General features: G+C 42.6%; 1 protein-coding gene across 1 annotated transcript in view; it reads right to left on the reverse strand.

Annotated features, from left to right (window-relative positions):
- Positions 1–20195, reverse strand: part of LIMCH1 (LIM and calponin homology domains 1) — a 175268-nt gene extending 155073 nt beyond the window's left edge. Inside the window, 1 exon segment of the mRNA XM_036381640.1 lies at positions 19751–20195. Within this exon segment, the coding sequence (XP_036237533.1) occupies positions 19751–19846 (96 nt within the window). The 5' untranslated portion in view covers positions 19847–20195.
- Positions 20196–25165: the final 4970 nt, after the last annotated feature.

A 25165-nucleotide genomic window follows, 5' to 3' on the forward strand; every position in this document is an offset into this window, starting at 1 on the left:
ATCCTCCACTTCTACCCACTGTCATAGTGCAAGTATTGTTCTGAGAAATGATTTCATGCCAACACACCAAAAGAGACTTGTATGATGTAGATCCCGTGCTTCAAAGACAGACAGATAAGGTTTCCTTTCTGATCAACACTTATCTTGTAAAAATGGTAATAGGAGTCTTACAAATGCCATCCTAAAACTTAAATATATAGCTTTCTGATTCCCTGGAGCTTTTATATCAGATAAACCAGCTCATGTTATGGTGATAGCACAAAACCAGATGCAAACTCCAAGCTTTTATCATAACATTTAAAGGGCCACCATGTCCTCTGCAAATACACAAATTTCTTAAACCTGAAGGGTCTCCAAGGCATGAATGATTTCACCAAGATAAGCCAGAAATTTCCCTTCTATCTGAATGTGATGCTATCACTTTTCTGTCCCTAGAGCCTTCCAAGCTGCAGAGAAACATGACATCACTTTGGCTGCATGGTTGCCGTGCCTGTGTGCACATTCAACACACACTTTCTCTTTATGTCTCCCAGAAGAATCACCAGCTACAGATCACCAGAACTTATTGACAGTTGGCCTCAAAAATAGTTGGCATATTTTACAGCTAAAGGGTTTTAAGCTGAGACAGTGCTGTCCCTACAACTGCATTGACCCTTCTGGACTGTAACAGGACTCGCGCATGCTCAAAGAAGTCCTATGGGGTAAAAAAAGCAAAATAGCCATCTAGGGTTGTTTGGATTATTTTGCACAACATTCCTTTAGGGATCCTTTATTTTGCCAAATACCCACTACCTATGAACATTTAGCACATTAAGCTCAAAACATTATTGTATTGTGGCTTATACCAGACATACCACTTTAGACTCTAAGTCACCCTACTTCCATGACACCTAATTGATTTACTGCTTACCAGTATTAAGTCAAATTTATTATGGTTCCCAGTCAAATTTATTATGTACCCTTTATTTTAGTGTAGTCTCCATTATTACAGAGAAATTAATTGATTTCTCATTTAACCACTATAAAAAAATTACATGTGTCTATTTATAAATGCAAGAAACAGCCTTAGGCATTTTTTACACCTCACAGCTTGATCAAAATAGGAAAATGAAATTTGTAGATTTTAAAATTTAAAAATAAAGATCCCTACTTTAAATCTGCCACAAGGTAGATTAGATGCCAGAGAATCCCAAATGAATACTATTATATTATAATAATGGGCATAGTGGGTATTAAATGAATAATTTAATTTTGACTTTTCATTCTAATCATGGAAGTTACCTATGATGTTCTGAGATAAAGCAGATTTAGAAAAGCATAGCGATAGCAAGCAGATTCACTACCAGGACAAGCTGGCAAAATAAGCTTCCACAGCCTTTGTGACAGAAAAAAATTGATCTAATAACCTTCACATGTTGAATTTCAGCCAGAAATTCAGACAACCTGAATACCAAGGAACAGATGACACTACACAGTAGGACAGATGTTATGGGCTGGCCTCTCCAGCCCTCTCTCCTACCACATGTCTTTTTAGAACTCCTAATGTATGAACTACTAATTCATCATGACTTCTTACTTCCAAAAAGTGATCATAAGCATGCAAAATGTTACATTCCAGTTGAAATGTATATAGCAAACCAGAAAATTTGTGCTGGACAAGCTCTTTAATTGTCCTTATCCAGGGAAGTGAAGACAGAAGATCTGCAATGCTAGTCAGAAAAGTACTTATAATTACAGCATTTTATCATCCATTAGCAAGGGAAATAATTCACTAGGACTGTATCTTGATAGAATAAAAAAAGGTTTCCTAGCTAGGTGCATTTCAGCCCCACTTCTTCCCTGTTAGAACAGTCCCAAACCTTGGGATTCAACAGCACCCACCACACTGCTCCTTCACTTTGGCTGGTGCTAAGTTTAAAGAACACAATCCAGTGAAGTATGAGAATAAGGGAAATGAGAAGACAGGAGAAAAAGAGATTGATTAAGAATAAGATTGATAAAATAGGAGATTGATAAGGATCAAGATTGCCTGAGAATGATTAAGAAAAAATAGCTGGTATTAAAACAAGACAGATTTATTATGTCACTTATATCACAGAAGACCGAGACTGAAAGCCTTAGAGACGAGCATTTCAGGCAAGGACAGTGATATTTCCTTGCCTGTATAGTTTGTACATAGGCAGCAAAAGCAGGAAAGAATTGCAGGGGGTTGAAAAGATAATCTTGTATTTCAGCCAGCTATTGATCTGAGATCTATACTGTCCTGGCTGATGCCACTGCACTCAGTGGTGTCACCAGTGCAATCAGTGACACCAAGATTTGAGAGCTGATCACCAGGCACACACTGCTCATTTGCTGTGAGTGCCTGGCATCCCAGCACACGGAAGAGAGCCATAGCTGTGCCTCTATAATGCCACAGAATGCTAAGTACATGGCAAAGAATACAAGGTCTTCAGAGTCTCAAATTAGCATACAGTCTTGAATCAATTTCTCTGCACCACAATTCTGATACTCACAGTGGAGGCATGAAATAAGGTTCGTGTTTGCACAGAACTTTTTTGCAAAGATACTTTAGTGATGAGCAGCACAAAAGTCTGAGAAAATAATTCCATCCTTGGAATTTGGTTTGAACTGCAAACAAAGAACATGGCATAGGACTGCATGTTGAACAGTGAGGAGAAAATGAAACACTGAATAGCTGTTCATTGAGAGCTGCTCTATTCATTCTGTGCACTAAAGAGATACTCAGGAGAAACACAGCAGTGACCACGTATTTAATATGCATGCCCATGAAGGGGAACTGAGCTTGCAGAGACAACACTATTGTGTTATTTTAGCAGGCCTGACCTTGCAAATTTCATCACGTTCCCCAAGACTGAAGACAGAAACATATTACTGAGATAATTCTTATTTCATTTGCATTTAGCCGTCTTCAGTGAGATCAGGCCCTGAGATGCTGGGTACCATATGAGGGGGGTAAAAACCTGCCTGTTTTCCAAAGGAGAATACAGCACATCTCTTGATGATTTAACATTTTTAAGTTTGTACATGCAATTCAGTCTAACAAATGCTGCAAGCAAAGGTCAGGAGATGAAGTGCCAAAAGAGTGAACAGTCAGAGAAAGCATACGTTCAAATTAAAAGTAGTAGTAAGACAACAATTTTAAAAGCCCAGTGGAAGAAGGTTCATTGTGCCCTCCTGAAGTCAAACAGTTTGCCTGTGCTGTAGTGGAGGCTAAACCTCCAGCATTAGGCCAGAAATATCCTACATATACAGGAAAGCATCATTTGCATTAGTATTCTCGTCTTCTTCCAAGCTCTGCTGTTCATGGGGTGTGAAGCTGGATTTTCTGGTACTGGATACATGAAAACCCTTATTGGTGTAGAAAGTAAGATATTCTTGGAGGAATGCACAGACCCTTCCTCAACTCTATGCAAAATTACACTAACCTACTTCTGTGGTATTTGAAGTAGGATTTTTTAAAAATAATGGATTTTTTAAAATCATGAATGCATTAAAAAATGCAAATAATTTTGTTTTCCATTTGGATGATGAAATTTTCTTCTGCTACCCTAACTTGAAGCCACAACACAAGACAGAGAACTAACTAATGCCAAGTTACTCCTAGCACATGAGATTTCTAAAGCAAAATTATAAGTCTTCTGTAAAAATTTAGGTATTTAATCTTATGGTAACAACAACTACCAAAAAAAAACAGGACTCTATCTAAATTAAAAAGCTTACCCTAGAATCAGAGTGCTAAAAAACAAAACTAGTAAATGTCTGGACTCAATACAGAAAGGAGACACTATCACCAAGGGTGAAAATATACAAAATATGGTCCTTCAAGACACACAGTTATGAAATCTCCCAACCAGGAACTAAATAATGAGATCATCTTGAGCTATAATCTCGGCTCCAGTCTGGGCCACTTTCAAAGGCTATCAAATTCCAAGCAGTATTTGTAGTACAAGTAATCTCTGTAGTCTGCTCTATAAAAATGAAAATGGAAGCCAGCTGATGGACTTTAGGGCACCAATGGGCTTTGGCTTTGTAGGGCAGGGCTGGCAGTTTTTACTTTAACTGCAAAAACAACAAAGGCTCAGAAAGTTCTGTTCCACTTCCACTTCCAACAAGCTTAGCTGGATCATCTGCTTGGTCTACAATGTGACCCTAAACCATCCTTGGGATAGCAAAGTACAACACAGTACGAAGAGAAGGAATGGGATTCAAATTATTTGATCTTTGAGAGAAACATGGATATATAGACTGATTCTCTTATTAAAAAAAAATACTCCTCAGTACTTATCTAGTAAATCTTTTCGCTGATGATATTCAAAGAAGCAGGTCAGTTTTGACAGTCTTTAAGATGAACCTTCTGATTACAGACATGATATAAGGAATTTTATACTGTTTCAGTACTATTTAATACTATCATATCTTTCCAGAGACAGAATTCTGTTGTGTCAATTCATAGTCATAAACACACCTGCTTTTCCAAAGATTTTCAAATATAAATTGGGCTGGTATTCAAAATTAGTGTCTTAAACCAAAGTTAGTTAAGTGTGTTATAAAAAGTCAGATGTGTGTTATAAAAATATAACACACATATGTGTTATATGTGTGTATATAACACACATATAACACAGCTGAGCAGAGTGTTAGAAATTTTTGTCCAGTTGAAAGGGACATCAGTTCTTTTGCCCTTTTGTTGAAGACTTTGTTCTTTTTAATAATAAAAAACACTTTTTTTTTCCTTTTCATACCTGTGAGTGCTCTCACCAGAAGCATACCAAATTCATTCAATGTCCTCTGGTAGCAGGACAAATAGATGAGGCAAGGGAAAGGGCTCTATGATAAAAATTAAGGGGCTATCTCAATTATTCCTAGAATTACACCAAATATTATAGATACAATGTGTGAGTAGGTGGCACTAGAGCTGAAATTGGATGCAAACCATGAGAGAGTAACACACAGGCTTAGCATTATCTTCATTATGCAATAGATCCAAAGCCAGTAAGAAACATATTAGTAAAGAAACAGATGTTCTGAGAGCATACAACCCAGTCAGAGCTCTTCCTTTTACCTGCTAGCAGTAGTAAAGAAGCCTGCAGAGCAAAACAGCTTCTCCATCTAGTCTGGACCAGTGCCAGGATAAACTAAGCTACAGATCCAAAAGAGAACTGATCCTTGATTTTAATTACAGGAGGATTTCTTACACATTAGCTTAAAACTGTAACTCTCAAAGCATAAGACAATTTACAATCAGGTGACTGCCAAGGAGCAGAGAAGTGAAAGAATTTGCCATTCAAGCACCAAGTATCTGCAAAACACAAAGCACTCTCCTCTGGCTTCACCCAGCCCAGCTGTGCTGGCAAGAACCACTGCTGCCACCTCCTTGAGAGGTGAGGACATCAGGGTGAAGAGATGTCACCTGTGCCACCAACACTAGCAGAAGGAGGTAGCACCAGTGTCTCATCACCACCATGATAAGTACTCTCTCCCCAGGGACCAGGTGGCTCTTCCATGCTAACCATGGGACCCTATCTAGAAACTGCAGTAACCATCTTCAGAGAGTGAACAATGCAGATGAATGCTCAGTGACTTTGTGGCTCATGGGCTTCACTCAGTGCTCAAGGAACAGTTGTATACAAAGTCCCAAGCCCACACATGATACCTGTGTTACGTCAGGAAAAAGCAATTCTTACCAAAATCTGGCTCTTAAAGTTTTGGCTTGAAAATATTGCGGGAAGGGGAACAGAGAGAAAATAAGGGTATTTATAGTAAATTTTTATTCTTTGCCCACAGAACAATTAAGCTGAAACTCCAAATAGGAAGAATGTAGGGCAAATTAAAATTTTTAAGCACTGTAGAATTGCTGGTTTAATGATCTGCCAAATGACAGCACACTCCCAGCAAAGAGTTCTGGCTGCAGAAAGCCCTTAATCCCAATGAATAACTAACTGGGAATAATGTCAGCAAAACAGCTGTCAGGATGAAATGCTGTTCAAGTTGACTAGAGGAACAACTGCCGAGACCTGGAAAGCAACATGTTCAGCCCAACCTCAAAGCAAAACCAGGAGCTCACACTACAGTTTAACTAAAAACTGCCTCCACCATCTTCTGTCTTAAAAACAGGGTTTATGCAGGACAAAACAGAAGCAGTAAAGCAAAGAAGCAATTGTTCTCTTCAGAAACAGAGCAGGGTCAATCTGGAATTAATTTGAGAGTTGAGTCCAAGTGTCTTCCAAAGAGATGATCTGGCAATTTGGTATCTGTCTGTACTCATGCTTCTCACTTTCTACTGTGATAGAAGGGAATACTAAATGCAGAACTGCTGAAGACTCAACTTCACAGAAACAATGTACCAGGAAATCTCTACTAAGCCCTGCTGAGCAACCCACTCTAGTCAGAACTGCTATCAAATATTTCCAGTAGAAAGAGCTACATCTTGCCTGCAACATGATCAGGGCCTGAGATCTCCACTCCAACCAGGACATCCTGGGGAAAAGGAGATTTTACAGTGGATTAGACATGCCTGATCTAGCTTATATTCTCTGAAGTGCCTGTTACTGGATGTGTTTTCTTGAAGCTTTTTATCCAGACTCTGCTAATTCTCATTTCTTCCTTTCTCTCACCTAAATTTCCTGAATTTCTTTATTTCTCTGCAAGTTTAGAAGAAAAACCTTGAAGTTATATACACCAGGATACAAAGATACAAGGGGCATGGATGACCAAGTGCACGTCAACTACTCAAGTAAGCTCGCAATAACCATTATCCTATGTAAATATATTTTAAGCCCCTAAGGCACATAGGAGGCAGAGAGCTGGCAGAATCCATGTGACAAATTCATCAAGTGAGTGCCTTTTGCCATCCATATTTCTGTGCATTAACAGATGGATTACTGGGCAGTCATTTACAGACGAAAAAATCCCCCAACATTGCCCACACAAGCAGCAAGCAAAATGGTCCAAAGCCCTTCAGTCAAAAGCCATATTTTAAGTTAGATGGGCTGTTGATGAACAAAAAAAAAGGGCATTTTGTTTTTTGTTTTACTAGTAAAAACAAAGTTGTAATTCTCCTAACTTGTATTAGTTCAAATATTCTGTCACTGCACTGGGAGTGAAAGAGCTGTAGTTACAGCAGTCCAGAAATTCCCAAATGTGCTCTTTCCCTCCAACAGCCTCATTAGATTTCTGGCAGGAAGAAATCATGGCCATGAGGAGTAGGACAAGTGCACAGGTCAACACACTTGGCTTCAAGCTCAGCCATTCACAAGACATTTTCATGGCAACCTGTAAATGCAATTGGTAGTGGAAGACTTGTCAGACAGCAGCTCTTTTCGTTTCATGCCATTGTCCTAAGGAATTCTGCTGTGATACCCCTCTGGACAACAAAGGACACAAGTGTGCACATTGGAAGTGACCTTCTGCCCCTGTCAGCAGCTTTCTACATTGTAGAAGAGCCATTTCTCTAACTTGCTTTTTCTTGAAGAAATAAAAGCTTATCCTCAACAGAGTAGCAGCAAGAGTTTTTGACGTGTGGAAGCATCTTAACTTTGTTGACTCCATCACATCTGCTTCACCAACCATTTACAGCTTTCATGCTCCTGCAGTTCTAATTTTAAAGTACTCTCCCTTCCCACCAAACACAAAAATAGGAGCTTATGTTTTGCTCTTTTCATATGTTTTTGTGTACAAGATGCTTATGTTTTCCTTCTCAATCCTAAAAGAAAACTTTTACCTGGCTTAAGTTGCATGCCCTGAGAAATGTTCCGTGCTCATAGTTAACACTGACAGTCCTTTCTCCACAAGCTGTTTTTCCAAAAGCACCTATTTCACGGGTGTACTGGACATCAGGTCAAGCCATGGGAAACCATTGCCTTGGTGCTTCATATCGGAGCTCCTCGCCCTGTGCAAAGCCTGCCCCCGGTGCTGCTTGTGAAAATCAGCTCCTTCTAGTCACACAGCCCTGCACCCCAAGCATGCAATGATGGCATTCTCCCCCTCCCTACACAGAGACCCCCCTCATGGTCTTCCTCCTCTTGGGAGATACCAAGAGACAGGAAAAAGGCAGAAAACAAAAGCTTTCAACACAGTTTGAGATTGCACCACTTCCAGCAAGTCTGCTCTGGCTTTGATCTATTGATTTCAAGGCCCTTAATGTGGGAAGCTGAAATGCAAGTTTTTTTCCATACAATTTATTAAAAAAAAAGAAAAGAAAAAAAGAAAACCCAGTAATGCAATGGAGAACTAAGCATTGCACTGAAAAACTAACAAATATTGAGGGTGGATGTAAAAACCAGAAATATTAGATCTGCCTATGACCAGAATATGCGCTCAAGAGTCTTGGTTGAAATCCAAAAATAAAAAGTACAGTATCAAAGCTATTATTCAGCTATTATTTCAGAGACAGTAGTGAACTACAATGAATGGAAGTTATTTGATAAAATCCTGCAAGCACTGGTAGACAAGTTTTTTATTATATCTTACTGGAATGTCAATCAGAGCTACTCCTGTGAATTTTCATTAAATTGTCCCATAGCTATCTATAACTGCTTTGCTTACTTTCTCCCCTGAAGCTACTAACACAAAGCAAAATGAGTGAAAGGAATGAAGTTACAAAGCATTTATTACTGAGATGCATTTCTTTCTAGAAATAGGGATCTTTTCCTATTTAGGAAGAAAAGGTTCCAAGAAGGTTCTCCCACCAATTGCAGTCCATCCTTCACAAATTGCATGTCCTTCAGATCCAGTCCTACTACAGATCCAGTTTGATGGGTTTGATACTTTTAGTTGGAGGGCATCCATAACAAGTGAGCATCTGCAAATCCAACTGAGGACTGCTTCCTGGGAGAAAATAATTATTGAAAGATAAGGGAGGTAAAACTACTCCAACTTCATCAGCTTGATTTTTAACACCCCGTGCTCCCTTTATGCTCATCTCACAGGATAGATCTCACCCTTCTCTGCGCTGTGCCAGTCTGAGAGTCTCTGGATGTCAGGCACCAGCTGCCTGTGCTGGAACCACCAGCTGGAAGCACCACATGAGAGCCACTACCTCCACTCTGAGCAGTGCCACCACAGCACCTCCACTCTGAGCAGTGCCACCTCAGCACCTCCACTCTGAGCAGTGCCACCACACCACCTCCACTCTGAGCAGTGCCACCTCAGCACCTCCACTCTGAGCAGTGCCACCACAGCACCTCCACTCTGAGCAGTGCCACCACAGCACCTCCACTCTGAGCAGTGCCACCACAGCACCTCCACTCTGAGCAGTGCCACCACACCACCTCCACTCCGAGCAGTGCCACCACACCACCTCCACTCTGAGCAGTGCCACCACAGCACCTCCACTCTGAGCAGTGGCTGTGCATCTGGGCTGTCCTGAGAGATCAGTGTAGCACTGCCTACAGCCCTTAGCACCAGCAGGCAGAAGTACCTGCCTTGCCAGAACGTGCCCTTCAGCCCAGCACCCTCAGCAGAGCAGTGACATGGGCAGAGTGGCTCTGGTCTGAGAGGAGAAAACAAAGTCCCAGCAAGACTGAAGACCTGTATGTTCACAATTAAAATGTTTAGAGAGTACTTTTGCTTCTCTTTGGAACAGGCAAGATGTTTTTAATAAAGGATCATTTGAGTCAATTAAACTTTGTTGATTTTTGGGTTTTTAACATGTTATTCCAAAACTGAAGGCCCCCTTGTTGAAATAAAAATTGGGTTTGGAAGGGGTAGGATAGAAGGCCAAGGTTTTATATAATTTCTGTGAACTCGGGCAAGACTCACTTTTGTGACTCACTGATTATGACACCTTCTTTTCCTTGCAAGCATAATTTTTTCTGGAAAACAGATTATTTTCTTGTTTATCTTTAATTGATCCAAACACTGTCAGATGACAGACACTGCACATGCATACTCCTAAATGCATAGCTTCCTTTTTCCACACCACAACTTCAAACAAAACTCATCAGAATCTGGAAAAGGACAAACAGAAAAAAAGATACTTACATAGTTATTCTCTTTTTTTTTTTTTTTCTGTTTAGATTACATAGTTACATTTATGTCTCTGGACTGAAAAAATTTCCAGAGTTGTTTTTGTTGCAACAATCTATGTGAGTTAGCCCACTGAAATGAATCACAACAATCGCACAGAAACAAAGCCAAGGGATTCATGAATGAACATCCTGGCACACTGGGTATCCCTGCCTGCACCAGCCTGACAGAGACAAGGCAGCCACTTCTGCCTCTTCTCATCCCTCTCCCTTTCCCAAACACACACAGTCAGGAAATGCTCACTGACAAGTAGCAGACTTCAGCTAACACACCATGACTCTTTTTAAAATGGAAAAAAAGAAAATGGAAAATACAAGCAAAATTGCCATCAAAGGCATGAAGTTAATACTCCAAACCAGAAATTCAGGGGAAAAAAAAGGGAGGACAACTTCAGTGCTTTTCCTCAGACACAGAAGCTTCCCTTCTCTGACAGCAGACTTAAAAAAAAAATCTCTTACTTAAGAATTCTCTAGATTAGTAAAGTAGACTTTTGGACAAAGAATCTTCAGCATTTGTTTGGAAGTAGAATTAAAACAGAGTGTCCAATACACCGATATCAGATATAAAATTTGCACAAGAAATTAAATTATTATGACTTCCATAATTTCTTTGAATGTTTATATGCAGGTGAAGACTAAAGTTAGAGGTTTGGATTTGGGAATTACATTTGCTTTAAGACGCATAGTAAGACCTCTAACCTCCACCAGAGCCACAATCTGCTGTCATACAACAGCATAACTTTCTGCATTTCATGGAGAACAGCACTGGGAAAGCCCCACAAAGAGATTTTTAACCTCAACCCCCTGTCCTCTGTAGCCATGCAGGCATTCTGCTCCCACTTGAAATCAGTTATATATGGGTATCAGCCTCTGCTTTTGCAAAAGCAAGGTTATGCTTCTCAAGTCAGAGCAACAGTTAAAGCTCTTTGTGCCAGTCTGTGACCCAATGCTGAGCTACAAATTCCTTTGAGTTTCTTGGCCTTTTGGTTTTAGTGGAAAGATCATTTGGAGCTTTTTCCTGCCACTCTGGAAATGTAAATGTCCCAGAGTGGAAGACAATACTTTTCTTCATCCTCAGTTCACAACTTCTCCTTCCAAGAGTCCCACCCCATGTAAGTGAATTCAGAGGATGCAGTGCTATCAAACACTATCAATACATTATGTAAAGCCCTTGACCTGCACTTTTGCTGTATATATGTATCAGAGCTAAAATAAATTTTTGGAACTCTTACGTATTAATCTTTCCATAGATTTTGCTTCCTCATTGTTGGTGAAAACAACCTGAGACACAGCAATGTATGTCTGAGGAACTGCAGGTAACAGCTTAATTTATTTATTAAATGATACCATAATCCACCCAGATATTTGATTGCTCCTGACTGCAGCACTCTGCAGAGATCTACCAACACCAAGAGGAAAGGAAACCAGAGGGAATGTATTTACAGTATCAGGATGTGGTCTCCTGGGTTTTGTGCATTACATAGAGTATATGCAGCCACTTTAGATAACTGAAGGGCTGGGATTCATCTGAAGACTGTGGAAAAGTCAGATGGAGGTAGAGAGAATTTGGATGTTGGAACAGCATAAGGAAAAAGCCATCACAGAGAACTTTTCCTTTGATGTTCTTTCTGAAACTCACAGTGGGATCAGATCACACATTGCAAAAATCCCTGTCTTATTTCCATCATGAACCAGGGATCATGCAGAACACTCTGTGAAGAAGCAATTAATGAAGAGCATTTCTCTCTTACCTTACTCATCCATCCATTCAGAGCAGAATTAAAGAATTGTTTCCCCTGCCTCCACCATGCTGCTCCTTAGCCTGTGAAGTGCTCTGTGAATCACTGACAATGATGCCAAAGCCAAGAAGCCATAGCAGTATTATTTTTCATAATCTTAGCTTGTCAAGATTGATTTCAAAATCAAGCTGTCTTTGGTACTAGGCATGAGACCTCTGAACAGCTGAAACCAGCAAAATAGGGTTTCTCTTCAAAAGAGCAAATGAACAGGATTTTCTTCTCCTCATCAATCAAGAATTCACTAGACTACTTCAAGTCAATTTTAACATCAGATGCAAGCTCTACTATTAACCGTGTTGTTAATCTAGACGTTTTTCTAGGGTAAGGATTGCTGGCAGTATTCATCATATATGCACACAATTAAAGAAAAACACTAGTTAACAGTAGCAGGCTATACTGGAACTGAGCAGAGTGACTATCAAGGTAAAGGATTCTTATAAACAACTAATACCACAAACAAAAAGCCTCTTAAGGATTTAGCATCTAAATTCTCAAGAATTAAGCCTGCATGTCATCTTCTCAAGATCTGGAAAGGAAGGGAAATTTAAATTCTTTAATGGTCAATTACAGCAGTGCACAATGAATTAAATAATAACCAAAAAATTCAAGCCAAGCCAATGAAACTAGTAATTTTTACAGTTTCCTGTAATAAAACAGGTTTAGCAAAAATAGTTAGATTAGAAGTCAAGAATATTTCACACCGCCTTGATAAGTTTCTACGAAGAAAACTCAGTAGCATACCCTGAAGATGCCTGCCATAAGCCATAGGACTTTTACTTTTGTATAAAGAAGGATCTTGGTTATATAAACAGGCTCTTCACTACAATAACACAAATGGCCTATAAAGTAGCATTAGGAATAAAATTAAGTGATGCTTACCCACCCACTGTCAAGGAGCCATAGATGCACAGAATAACCAGGCTGGGAGGGACACCAGGAGGCCTCTAGTCCAACCTCCTGCTATATGCAAGTGCAGCTCTTGGGTCTGACCAGGCCATTCCCAGCTTTGTCCAGACAGGAATGAAACATTCCAGGGATGGTATTCTCCCAGCACTTCTGGTCAAACTGCACCCACGTTCAGCTGGCTCATGGTGAAGAAACTTCTTCCTATATCAATGCCACAACCTTTCCTATTTTAATTTATGACAAGTATCTCGTTTTCCTGTCACATACCTCGATGAAGTGCCTGAATCTGTCTTCTCAAAAACCTTCTCACAGGTACAGGGCTGCTGCTTCCAAGTCCACACAAAACTACCTCTCCTGAAGAAGCCTAGCTCCATCACCCTCTCTCTCATGACAAGTATCCCAGCCCAATCCAGCCAGGGGGCTCCCTGCTCCATTTCCTCCAGCTTACCAATGTCCCTCCCACACTCTGGGCTCCAAAACTGGAAGCAGTATTCCAAGAGGGGCCTAGAAAGTGCCAAACAGGAGCAAACAACCACTTCCATCACTACCAGCTCCATGAAGGAATAGCCTCTTCTTCTGCCAGAACACCACAGGCTTGTACCCCGCCTGTTTTCCCACAGGTTCCCCCAGTCCTTTCCATCAGAGCTGCTGCCCCAGCAGTCAGTCCCCACCCTGTCCCAGGTACAGGAATTGCATTTTTGCTGTTGATTGTAAGCTGTGGTACATTACTATTCTTCACATTCTGTCTCAAGGACACAGACCTTTCACCCACAGCAGTGGTTAACATAGCTGGGAGAAGTTTCAGCAATCAATTTTAATGTCATGTCCCTGGTGCCATGGAATCTGTTGTACTCATTGTGATCCAAGGGCCCAAGTGAGGCAAGACTTCCTTCTTTAAGTGATAACATTGAAAGGAGAAGGAGAAGGAGAAGGAGAAGGAGAAGAGAAGGAGAAGGAGAAGGAGAAGGAGAAGGAGAAGGAGAAGGAGAAGGAGAAGGAGAAGGAGAAGGAGAAGGAGAAGGAGAAGAGAAGGAGAAGGAGAAGGAGAAGGAGAAGGAGAAGGAGAAGGAGAAGGAGAAGGAGAAGGAGAAGGAGAAGGAGAAGGAGAAGGAGAAGGAGAAGGAGAAGGAGAAGGAGAAGGAGAAGGAGAAGGAGAAGGAGAAGGAGAAGGAGAAGGAGAAGGAGAAGGAGAAGGAGGGAAAGCTTAGATCTTCAGGGCAGGCACACCAAAATGTTCATACCTTCCCCCATGCAGCTGTCCTTTTAAGTGACACTTTCACCCCATAAATGTCTTTTTCATTAGAAAATTGTTCTTCTTGGAATGTTTGCAGAAAAAGAATGCACAGAATTTTTCATCCATGGATGAAAAGCTCCTAGACTGCTAGATTTTCCAAACAAAAGATAATGCAGTTTTTATAACCTGATAAGCCAAAACATTTTAGAAGCTAGAAAATTCTGCTGTATCAACCTACTATTTAAACTCCATACTTGAAAAAGATTTTACCTTCTGTTCTAGAGCAGCAAAGTTTGCCTGTAAAAAAATAATTTTAAAAAATGTAACTACCAGCAGAACAAGCCCAGTGACATGATAGAACTGTGCTAACTGGTCTCCACCACCAACTGCATAACGGCATCCCAGACTGTTTAGGTAAGGTCAGATCTTTTACCTATTTTAAAATTTCAGTACTGAAAGTAGAAATTAATTCAGGTTTGAGACTATTAAGAGTTCAGTCCTGCTTTTCCTGACATTATCCCTTCAACACTAGTATTGTTGTTCTGATTATTTTCACCCCTGTGCCAAGCACTACTTGTAACATGGCTTAAACAGAACTCATGACAAGGGAACTGGGTTCATGTGTACAGCACTGGAGGTCGGCTGCCAGGCAACTGGAGAGGAAAAAATTTCTAGAAGGTGGTAGTCTGACAGGGTCAGAGAGTTTGGGTGGGTTCTACCACCCCAATTAAATCAATTTAGTTGTCATTCCACCAAATTACTAACTGAGCCAGAATGAAGAGCATCCCATCTGTCTTGCCTGCAGTCCCTAAACGCTGCCCAGGAGGAGATGCAGAGATAGCAGTGAAGAATTCCTCTCCAAGTCCAGTCACTGTAATCACAGTAAAGCTGTCCTGCATTCACATACATCTAGGGCCTGATATCAGCCACACACCTTTTGATTTTGATGGTTACCTTACAAACACCATGGGAAGGATTCTTCTGGCCTATACTTCAGCTTGTCCACATATCAGGCTACTTGTCTAACACATTTGCATACATTTCTTCTAGTCTGAGAATACACTTGCTCATGTTAATAAATTAATTCCCAATACATTACATAAAGTATATAGGTAAGACACTCTTCCAGCAGAAGAATAAGAGCTCAAAAGAAAGAAAGGTTAAGGCTAAGAAATTTGACCTGCAAACACTGCTTGGAGGCTCATTCAATAACTATTCTACAATATTTGATTAATAAAACCATTCCTTTTTAGAGCTTGGTGCAACATTCTGTGCTTAAATGGTAGTATTTAAATACTCTCATAAAGTAGTTCAACTGAAGTATCTGGAAATGCTTGCTAGAGAAGATATCTGCTGGATTTAATGAATTCCTATCCAAATAATGGCATGACTGTAGGGGCACCCAAAGGCCTCCGTTTGACTACAGGTACCAACGTTCTAGGAACTGGGTCAATGGCCAAAGGAACTGGTGTCCCTATTCAAGGATCTTAGGATCAGCTTCACAGAAGAGTAGATGTGTACACGTGTTTGGAAATAGAAACACTCCTGCAGGACACAGGTTGCTCATACACTCAGTGAATCAGTCAGCTTCCCCAATACATTTCACCAAAAGAGCTTTATCTCTGATGTTCCTCAAAGGCCATACTGCATTCTGAAGACCATATAAACAAACTTGTGTATTACTCAAGTTCCAGGACACCGCTGCAGATACTCCAAACAAGTCCTTCACCATCAGGAAGGATTTTGCTCAATGAATTACCTTCAACTCTTTTTAAGTTACATTTTTGCAGTGGGAACCTCCTCTCTGGCTGAGAGAGAACCCCTATAGAAACCTTGTTTCTAGACTCCCGGCTTAAGCAAATCACATAAAGTTTATTTTCCTGAGTCACTTCCCTGAATTTATGCCTCTTGTACTCTTCCATAGAGAAGATAGTGCAGGAGGGGCCTGCCTATTTTTCTGTATGTTGTGGCACATCCAGAGGCACTAGGGAATGCACATGGTCCTACAGCCTCTCCTAGAAGCAGCACCACTGTTACCAATTTAAAACACCACCTTAAATACCAAAATCTAAGAGGTGTTTTTGCTAGAAGGCAAAAAGAAGACACAAAACACCCAACAAACTTATCTGGCTGGCAAATTTCTCCATAACACAAGAATTCTCGTGGGGAATGTATATAGGGAAAAAGCAGCAGATTATTGATGGGGTTAGCTTACACACATCTGGAGGGAATGATTAAGTCAAGCACTGGTCACAAGGGACAGAAAAACACAACCTGTTTATTATTGCCATACAACTATGAAGGAAGTCCTTATCAGCTAGCAAAGTTTCTAAGGAATACAAATCTATGGAAAAACCATCCCTAATTGAACCAAGTCTCAGCAGTGAGGAGAGAGCATATTAATGAGGCAAGGCTAGGAGGCACGATGAGGAGATAACAATACCCTTAGGAGTTACACCCGTATTAAATGTGACTTTATTACTGTATTATTCTCCTATGAGTCTTTACAGCAAGAATAACTCTGTTTGTACAGATGTTCTTTCAACCACCAGCTATTCCAGATTAAACACACACACACACAGAACCTTGATATTTTAAGATTACAGGCCATTAGATTAAATTAGATTTGTTATTTTGCTATAGTATGCCACTAGGCTTTACAAGGTTGATATATTCTTTCAGTGAAACTGAGACACATTAATTGAAATGAGATACCACACCTTTAATAATGCAGACTGATGTAGCTCTCTCACAGGATTTTTCATTCAGTGCCTTTATTTTAATTCCTCTGAGTGCTACTAATAAGGTGCATTTTATCATTAGGACGGCATTCTTCACTTAAGTAGTACATGCCGAGCTAAACTAAAATAATAGACTAGTTTGCTGATACAAGGGGGATGCACAGTTGATATTTATGTAAAATTAAGCAAGCCTGAACTCTGGTTTTCTACCCAAAGGTATCCACCAAAACTTCAGTGTAATTTAGACCACCCTACACTGCAGCATCCAGATTAAAGTAATGCTGGCAGAGATAAAGGAAGGCTTGTGGCACCCAGAAGACCATCTCTGGTGAAAGGTGACAGATCCAAGGAGTAAAAACAAGAGCCCTAAGACCTCTGGAGCAGTGCATGGAAGTTCCTTGATCCTTGCAGATCTAAACACTCATAACTTAATGTCGTGGCTGCCCATCTGCAAGAAGAGGAGAAGCCTCTTTTTCCAGTCCCACCACAGGAGAAATGTACTGCAGACCACGGAGTGGATTTCTGCAGCCCTACAACAATAGTGACAGCTCTCACACAAGGATTTAAACCAGATGAGAATCAAGTCACACAACTTAATTGTTAGAAATAAAAATGCACAGTAAGCTGAGAGAGTTTTCAGTCTGTCCATTTCTACTTTCATTTCCTTGCATGGCACTATTTTACAGCCTAAGACACATTTTAAGCTGTCTTACACCGCTAACATTCTCACTAGCTTGTCTGCTCCATACTACAGGTTCAATAGCTCTCCTTGCAATTATAACTTTATAATTTTTTCATTTGAGAGAGATGTAATTTTAAATGGTCAGAGGGGAGTTGGAAGACGCAACACACTGGACATTTCCTAACATCTCTAGGCTAGAGAATAAACTGGTGAGAGACAAGTACGGAGCCAGGTGAAGCAGATGGACTTAGTAGCCAGACACAGCATGACCCCCATTTCTGCTTTCACGCAAATTGATAGGGCTTGGCACACTGAATGTTGATACCTTATAATTTCCTATTTTTTTTTATTTTATTTCTTTTTAAGACTGACATTGCTTTTCAATAACTTTGCACTAGCATATCAAGTTCTGCATAATTCAATCAGTTGAAACCATCCAGATTTAGAAGGGTAAGTGCTGACCAGATTTTTAGGAGAGGTAATAACCCTCATACTCCAGAGCTTAAGCCAAAGTGGGATTAAAAGAAAATACGATGTGTTAGGCAAATTAAGCCACATTTGCTTCACTGGCAGATTCTTCCTTCTTTCTCTTAGTGGGAGCATCAACTCTGGGCATTGCTGGAGAGGCAGATGCTTCCCTCTCACACCACAGCTGTGGCAATGCTCCAGGCTCCTGACACATTCCCCCCAGCCAAGGGGACAGTTGCAAAATTAACAGTACATTAGTTCTGTCACTCAGGCATCAAGTAGATGATGCTTTAAAATTTGGAGGAAGCACACGAGAAGTTATTGACAGTTTCCCTGTACACATTGAACTCTTAGACTTGCATGGAAGAAAAGAACTTAAAGAGCTCTCCTGTTCTGCTCACCAGGGCCTGTGCAGCACAATAAACAGGCATGAGACCTCCTGCCACAGTGAACTGTGGAATAAACTGCCCAAGAGGGAAGTTTCTGCCTGACCCACAAGGTTCTGTTCTAATACAGGAAGACTTAGAGTCCCTTAATTATTATTGTGCCTGAAGTGAATGATGACAGCTTTGTTATCTACAGAGAGCTGCTTCACCATTGAGTTCTTGGCTTCATTGCCAGTCAGCAGGACTCACGGTCACAAGGTATTTTTATGCCATATGTATGATGGAGTCACGTGCCTCTCTCCCTTGGTCCTCTGTCATAAAGAAGCCTATAGAGAAACTGCTGTATTCATCTTCCCAAGACAAATGGTGTCTATGTGCACTTCACTTTTCCAAGCTGCATGCTCACCTTTCCATGGCACAAAAGCCCTTCTTTTCACATTCATCATGGTTCCTCTGCCTCTGGTCCTACACCAGCCAGATTCACATCATGTCAGGGCCAATTCCCTGAAGACTGACACAGCATTACTTTTCCAATTGGTACTGGACTAAAACATCACAGTCTGAAATTCACAGGGCTTCACATAATCTTAATGTCACAACGATTTTTACAACCTTTTGCCTAGTCACTTTCAGGAAAGAGAATCCACTGAGGCTTTCTAAAAGCTGCAGATTAAATTCAAAGCCCACAGCTGAAGGGAGCAGCTACCCTGGTATCTGGGTTTATGCCATCTTCACACATGTTCTGTACCGGAAATCAGATGGAGAGCTATTTTCAGTGTCTCTATTGGCACACGCCAAAATATTTAACTATTAAATTTGACCCACCACCTGCCCATCTTTCCGTTTTACGGCGCGAGCAAACAGCCAGCACAGCTATTTTTTCTGCCCTGCTTGAACAGCCAGACTAATTATCTCTCCTTGGTCGGCCGAGAGACGGGAGCAGGGGCAGCAGGGCTGTCCCCGGGCTCGCAGCGGTGACGGCCCCCCCCTCCGCGCACTGCGGAGCGCTCCCTGCGCGGCCGCCGCCGCCGCCCGAGGCCCGGGGAGCCGGCGGGGCGCGGGGCCGGGCGCTCCCCGGCGGGGCCGGAGCCCCGGGGGACGGGGAAGCATCCGCGTCCGCTCGGCGCACCTGCCCGGCTCATGTTTACAGCCGGGGTCCCGTTCATCCCAGCGCCGGGGCGGGGAGGGGAAATGCGATTAACAGATTAAGTTTGGAAGCGGCGGAAGGGGGGCGGGGGCCCATCCAAAGGCGCGCACCCTGCGCGGGGGCTGAGCGGCAGCTCTGTCGGCCCCGGCTGCTTTCCCCGCAGCGAGGAAAGCTGGGGAGAGCGGCGGGGAGGCCGTCATAGAGATCAGCGTGGAATAAAGCGCCCACAGTCCCGGGGGGACAGTGACCGTGGAGGGGGAGGGAAGGACACCGGGTTGTCCCGCGGGGCGTCCCCGATGGGGTCAGGCTCCCGTACCCCTGCCATCCCGCGGGCTTACCTCGATCCATTTCTGAGCCTCGGTGAAGGCCAGCTCAGGCTGGGGGGGCTCGGCGGGAGGCTGAACCTCTCCCAGCTCCAGCCCAGGACTGGCCATCTGCAGGGCCCCGGCGCGCCGCGGCTGCGGCGGGGGAGAAGCCAGGCACCGAGTCGCCAGCCCGGGGCGAGCCGCGGCCGCAGCGAGGGGACGCCGGAGGCCGCTGCCTGTCTGTCCCTGCCTCTCCCTGCTCGCAGCCGCCGGGGCGGGAGCCGGGGGCGGCGGCGCTCCGCAGCCCGGCTGGCTGCAGCTCGCCTGCGGTAACCTCTCTCCGCCGGTGCCCGTCCGCCCGCCCGCCCTGCCGGCTCGGTCCTCCCTCGGCTGCCGCCCCGCCCGCCCCGCCGGCGGAGCGGAGCTGCGCTGCGCTGTCCTGAGCTGCCAGCTAAAAATAAAACAGACGGGCGAAGCCGCTTTGCCTTCAGCCCATGCAAATGCCCGCGCCGCCGCCTCCCCGCCGCGAGCATCGCATCGCGGGCGGCGCTGCGGGCGGGGGGAGGGTGGGCGGGGGACTCGGGCACCCCGCGAGGGGGTCGGGGACGGGGACGGTGATGGAAAGGCACTCTCTGCTTGGGGAAGAGCCGCTCCCCTCACCCCTGCTCCCGGCGAGGGGGGGACTCGATGGCAAGGCTCCCCCTGCTTCAGGGGCCGCCAGTCCCCCACCCTCAGCCGCACACGGTGAGTTGCTGTTTGCGGCTGCTGCCTTAAACACCTCATTAATCGGTGCTGCTACGCGGAGCACCCGAGAATCTCCGTGTCCGCGGCGGGAAGGCGCTGCCCCTCGCCCGTCCCTCACCCACCTGCCCGAGGGCCGGGGCCGCTGCACCGGGAGCGGAGCACGGCAGGTGCCTCTGAGGGCACTGCGGAACATCGCCTCGGGGCGGCTGCTGAGGGGTCACACCGGCCTGGCGAAAACGCGTGAGGGCCAGCACAGGGCTGGACTGCGTTAGTCTTCCCTGAGAACCAGAGCAGGCATCAAGGTGTGCTTGAAAATATATACCATGGGTGAATGCTTCCCGGGTTTGTCTTTATGCCGAGGAAGAAATCCAACTCTGTCCTGCAGAGACTTGCACGCCTAACTTACATGGTGTGAGTAGTCCTAGATCAAGCAGATGCTTTTTAGCCTAAGGTTAAGCACAGAAGTTTCTAGAAACAGAAAGAAATTTTTTTTCACTGGGCCTTTTAAAAGACAAATCCTAAAAATCTCCTCTCATGAGTGTTCAAAACATGAGCCAAAGTTACTTGCTTATATTTATGAAAGCATAGAAAACTATCTGTGTGCTGGAAATGCAGGTGTGTAAACTTTAACCCCTACTACTAAGGTTTGTTTGAAAGGGGTCATAGCTGGCCACTTCTTCAGCTTGTGATAGGTGTCAACAAGTTTTGACAAGAAGCAAACTGTAGATCTACTTTTCAACATGCCCTTAGTTTGGGCCTTATTTCCCCTCAGTTCAGTAGCTGGGATTTTAAATCTTGTTTATTTTGATAGTCAACAAAAATTGCCAACTCTTAAAATATAAATATACCACAAAAGTGTATATATTTAACTCTGTTTCCATTCTAGGAATTTGTCTTTATTGTTTGCTACCTTTTTTTTTGGTCTTTGTTTATTGCCTCAAATATGCTGGAGTAACAAAGGGCCTAAAACAGGATATAAGGTTTATAGGGATTTTTCTGAGTACTGCAACTAGACAAAAACTAGATGAATGGGAAATCTAATCTCAAATATTTAAAGATAAATAAGAAGTGTATTTTGAAATACTTATGATAACAATCTATTTTCTGATTCTTGTAATATTTAAATAACATTGATGTTTATCAGACAACAATTAGATTCATTCTCTTGGGGCAGTGAAAGACTAACAATTTAAAATAATTATCCTACCTCTTTTTTTTATTACTGTGCAATATCAAATGCATGATTTTCCTGTCTGGTGATCTCAACATCACCTCTTGGAGAACTAGAAGAGCTGGATTGGGCTGGGGTAAGCCCTTGTCTAGAAGTGAGGGGTGGACATTCATTTCCCATTTATGCAGTCAAGTTTCATGGATCATTAAAGAAAATATGCTCTGATACACACTCCTCTTTATACGCTTACAGTCAAGCACACACAACTTTTCAAATTTGTTAAATCCCCACAGCACCACATGGATACAGAGCTAGTGCAGTCTTTAAAGAGCCCTATTATGTATTTAGGAGTGTAAAAGAAACTCTGACTGGCAGTGGGAATCTGGCCACTTCTTTTCCAATCCTAATCCTGAACCAGCTTCTCATTTGGTCAAGTACGAGGCAGCATCCGTACCTCCCTGTTCCCATGGAAACACACTTCTAGCATCAGCCCAGCTTACTTTCTTTTTTTTTTTTTTTTTAAATCACCATCTGCCTGGGGAGTTGCAGGGCTTGCTCTAAGCCCCTTGAATACCAGTCACAGGTTTTTCAGTGATTCTCCTTTCCATATAACAACCACCCTGGCAACTGCAGAAGACAAAATATGAAAACTAGAATGTTAGAAACTCCAGCCAGGTTTTCCCAAGGTCACTCAGTTGCTCCTAACTAGAAACATTGCTAGAAACTTAGTGGTGGAATTTGCAGCAGCAAAAAGGTAGGAGATTTTTTTCTTGGAAGTTGGTTTCAAAATTCTCTTATTTAAAAGCAAGTGCTTCAGTTTAACTTCTTCTTTTTTCATTCCAGGAAAAAACTCAAGCCAGCACTTCAACAATCCTTATCAACACACTCATATCTGTATTTATTAGACAGGAGAAATCCTACGGGGGTGCAGGTGTCAGTGTCAAATTGCATATCTTTGTCCAGGTTCAGTTACCCTTCCCAAAAGCAGACTGTACCTGTGCATAAGTAAAGTAACTGTAGAAAAATGCATAATATAGTGGTTATAGGAGAAATCAGAAACAGAGAAAGAAGGTCTTCTCTGGTTTTCAGGGATCTTTATGCTGCTGTGCACAAATGGAAACATAGAGGCTTTGAGGAAGACATGCTTTAGGTATTCGGCTTCTATTAATTGGTTTGGTCTTCTACCTTGTTTATTTTCCTCTGCTGGGAAGAGGAGCTCTCCTGTTTCTTCTTGTCTTCAACTAACATCTAAAATTGTTAAGCCTCTTGAGTTGCAGGAGCAGAGGTTTAATAAGGCCTGACTGCTGTTCTGGCAGGCCAGATCTTATCCCATGGCAGCAATGAGCAGCTTGCTCCAAGAAAGTTGTGTCCTGAACAGCTTCTGCCACTACGACCTGTCTCCTTTAATGAACAGGTCTGGTGTTCAAGACCAAGCTCTCAGCAAAACTACTCCTAGATGGCATCTTTGTAGTCTTGCTAGTCTTTCTGGTTGTATTATCCTGACAACAAAGCTTTTCCTTCAAAGCCAATCTGTCACAAATGCTTCCAGCAACATGTGTAACCTCCCTTTCTTTTACCAAAAAGCATGGCACAGAGAACAAATGGGTGAAACACCCAAGGATCATATAATTCTATTCTATTTTACATTGCTCATGTATCTTTTCTTGGGGGCTTTTACCAATGTACCTTAAACCAATAAGGCCCCATGACTGTTTAAGAAAGGAAGTTATCCTGCTGGCATCAGGGCTCTTCTTTCTCCTCCTCTCCTTCACAATCTGCCACTCTGGCCTGAAATTCTCTGAGCAGTACTTCTTTTTTCTCCAGACCATAATGGTGCTACTTTGGGGTGTTGCACAGTTCTGGGCCAGATCTCAGAGAAATGTGAGCTGAACCATAAGCATATTGTTCTGGCTAAGTATCTTCCCTGTTGTTTGCTCAAGGACTCCTATACATTTCTTTGGTTTCCTTGTCTTTTTTGTGCCTTTCAGAAATCACAGAATATCATGCAGAGAACTTGAGGTTGTATGGTATTTATTGTAAAAATTCTACTTGGAATTCCTTCATTTTCTAAAGCATAAGCCAGGGGTAGGCACACCCAGCACAGCTCTGTTCAACCTCCAGATAGTTTAACCTCCAGAGCTGCAGTGTCTGAACTGCCATGGGCCTCTCACTGTTGCAAAGAGCAGCCTGGCTGCCTGGTGGTGCTATGGGAGCTGGACAGCTCTGGCAGAAAGATGCTGGCACTAATGCTTCTCAACAGGTATTAACCCTGCCAGAGAGTATTTGGAGATTTTTTTACCGACTTTACTGATTTGACTTTATTGCCCTTACTGACAAAGGCAGGCTGTGCATTTTCACAGCCTGTCCTCTGTGGAAGGGTGAGTTGAGAGCTGAGCTGGGTGAGCAGATGAGAAGAGCCCTTGAAGCAGCATCTCTCAAGGCAGAGGAGGGTGGTGGAGAAGATGGTTACCAGGAGTTTAGGATTCTCTTGCTTGATAAAACTAGATTCAGAGACAGTTCTACTCTCAATGACATGCAAGCTGTCTTGGAGAGAAGGCTAATAATACCCACTTGGAAGCAAGACATAGAAGATCCCTACTTTTGAAAAATTACTCTTTAAATGAGCTTTAGTTATTTTTAATTCTCATGAAAAATCAATGAATCTGTGACCATGAGAGCATGTTGATTTTTTCCAACCACTCAGACAAATGTTGTGACTTCACATTTTATTTAATCAGGGCATCTGCTGTGGTATATTTGCAGTGTTCAGCATTTGGCTGACAGCATCTGTTTGTTTATCCCGGCCATGCTGTCTTCTATCACAGTCACTTTCTCTCTGGTACCACTCATTCAGCAACATATTGTCAGGCTTGGCATTGATGTTCTGTGTCATTCTGGGAATTACAGGAGTAGATGAATCATCTGAATTTGCTTTTTCCCGGGAGAACAGTATGATTATCCCTTCTCACACTGTCCTGGAAGAAGGAGAAGCCCTTTTGTGAAGCAGTTTTTCTCTACTTTGAACTTTTATATAGATTTTTGAAAGCTAGTACAGCCAATTGTCATCTGGTAGCTGAGCACCATTTGGTATTTTCCTATTTTTTTGTCTTTGAATTTAATTAAATTTTTAGATTTTAAAAGCTGTTGAAAATCCAGGTTTGGATATACCATGTTGTTATTTAATGAGCTATAAGCCTAATGAACCAGAGTGCAGGTGATTCAAAATGAGATTCAAAATGTAAAATTTACATTTACATAAATGCATGTAAATATTCAATGTAATTTACAAGCTATAATTTTGAGGGGGTTCACCATCCTCTGCTCCCTGTCTAAGAAATCCCTGATCAATATCTCTTTGTTTTAAATGTTGCTGTGCCTTTAGTTGTGAGGTTTTCCGGCCTGGCCTTCCTTTCTGGCTCTAAGACTTGCTTCTACCTCTCCTGGAGGCCTCCAGATCCCAGGCTGACAGCTCTGCTAATGGCACAGAGCCTGGCTTAGCTTCTCCTTTCATCCACAGCCATGGTGGATTCTCC

Source organism: Molothrus ater, chromosome 4, assembly GCF_012460135.2.
Source record: "Molothrus ater isolate BHLD 08-10-18 breed brown headed cowbird chromosome 4, BPBGC_Mater_1.1, whole genome shotgun sequence".
In the NCBI taxonomy this organism is placed as follows: domain Eukaryota; kingdom Metazoa; phylum Chordata; class Aves; order Passeriformes; family Icteridae; genus Molothrus; species Molothrus ater.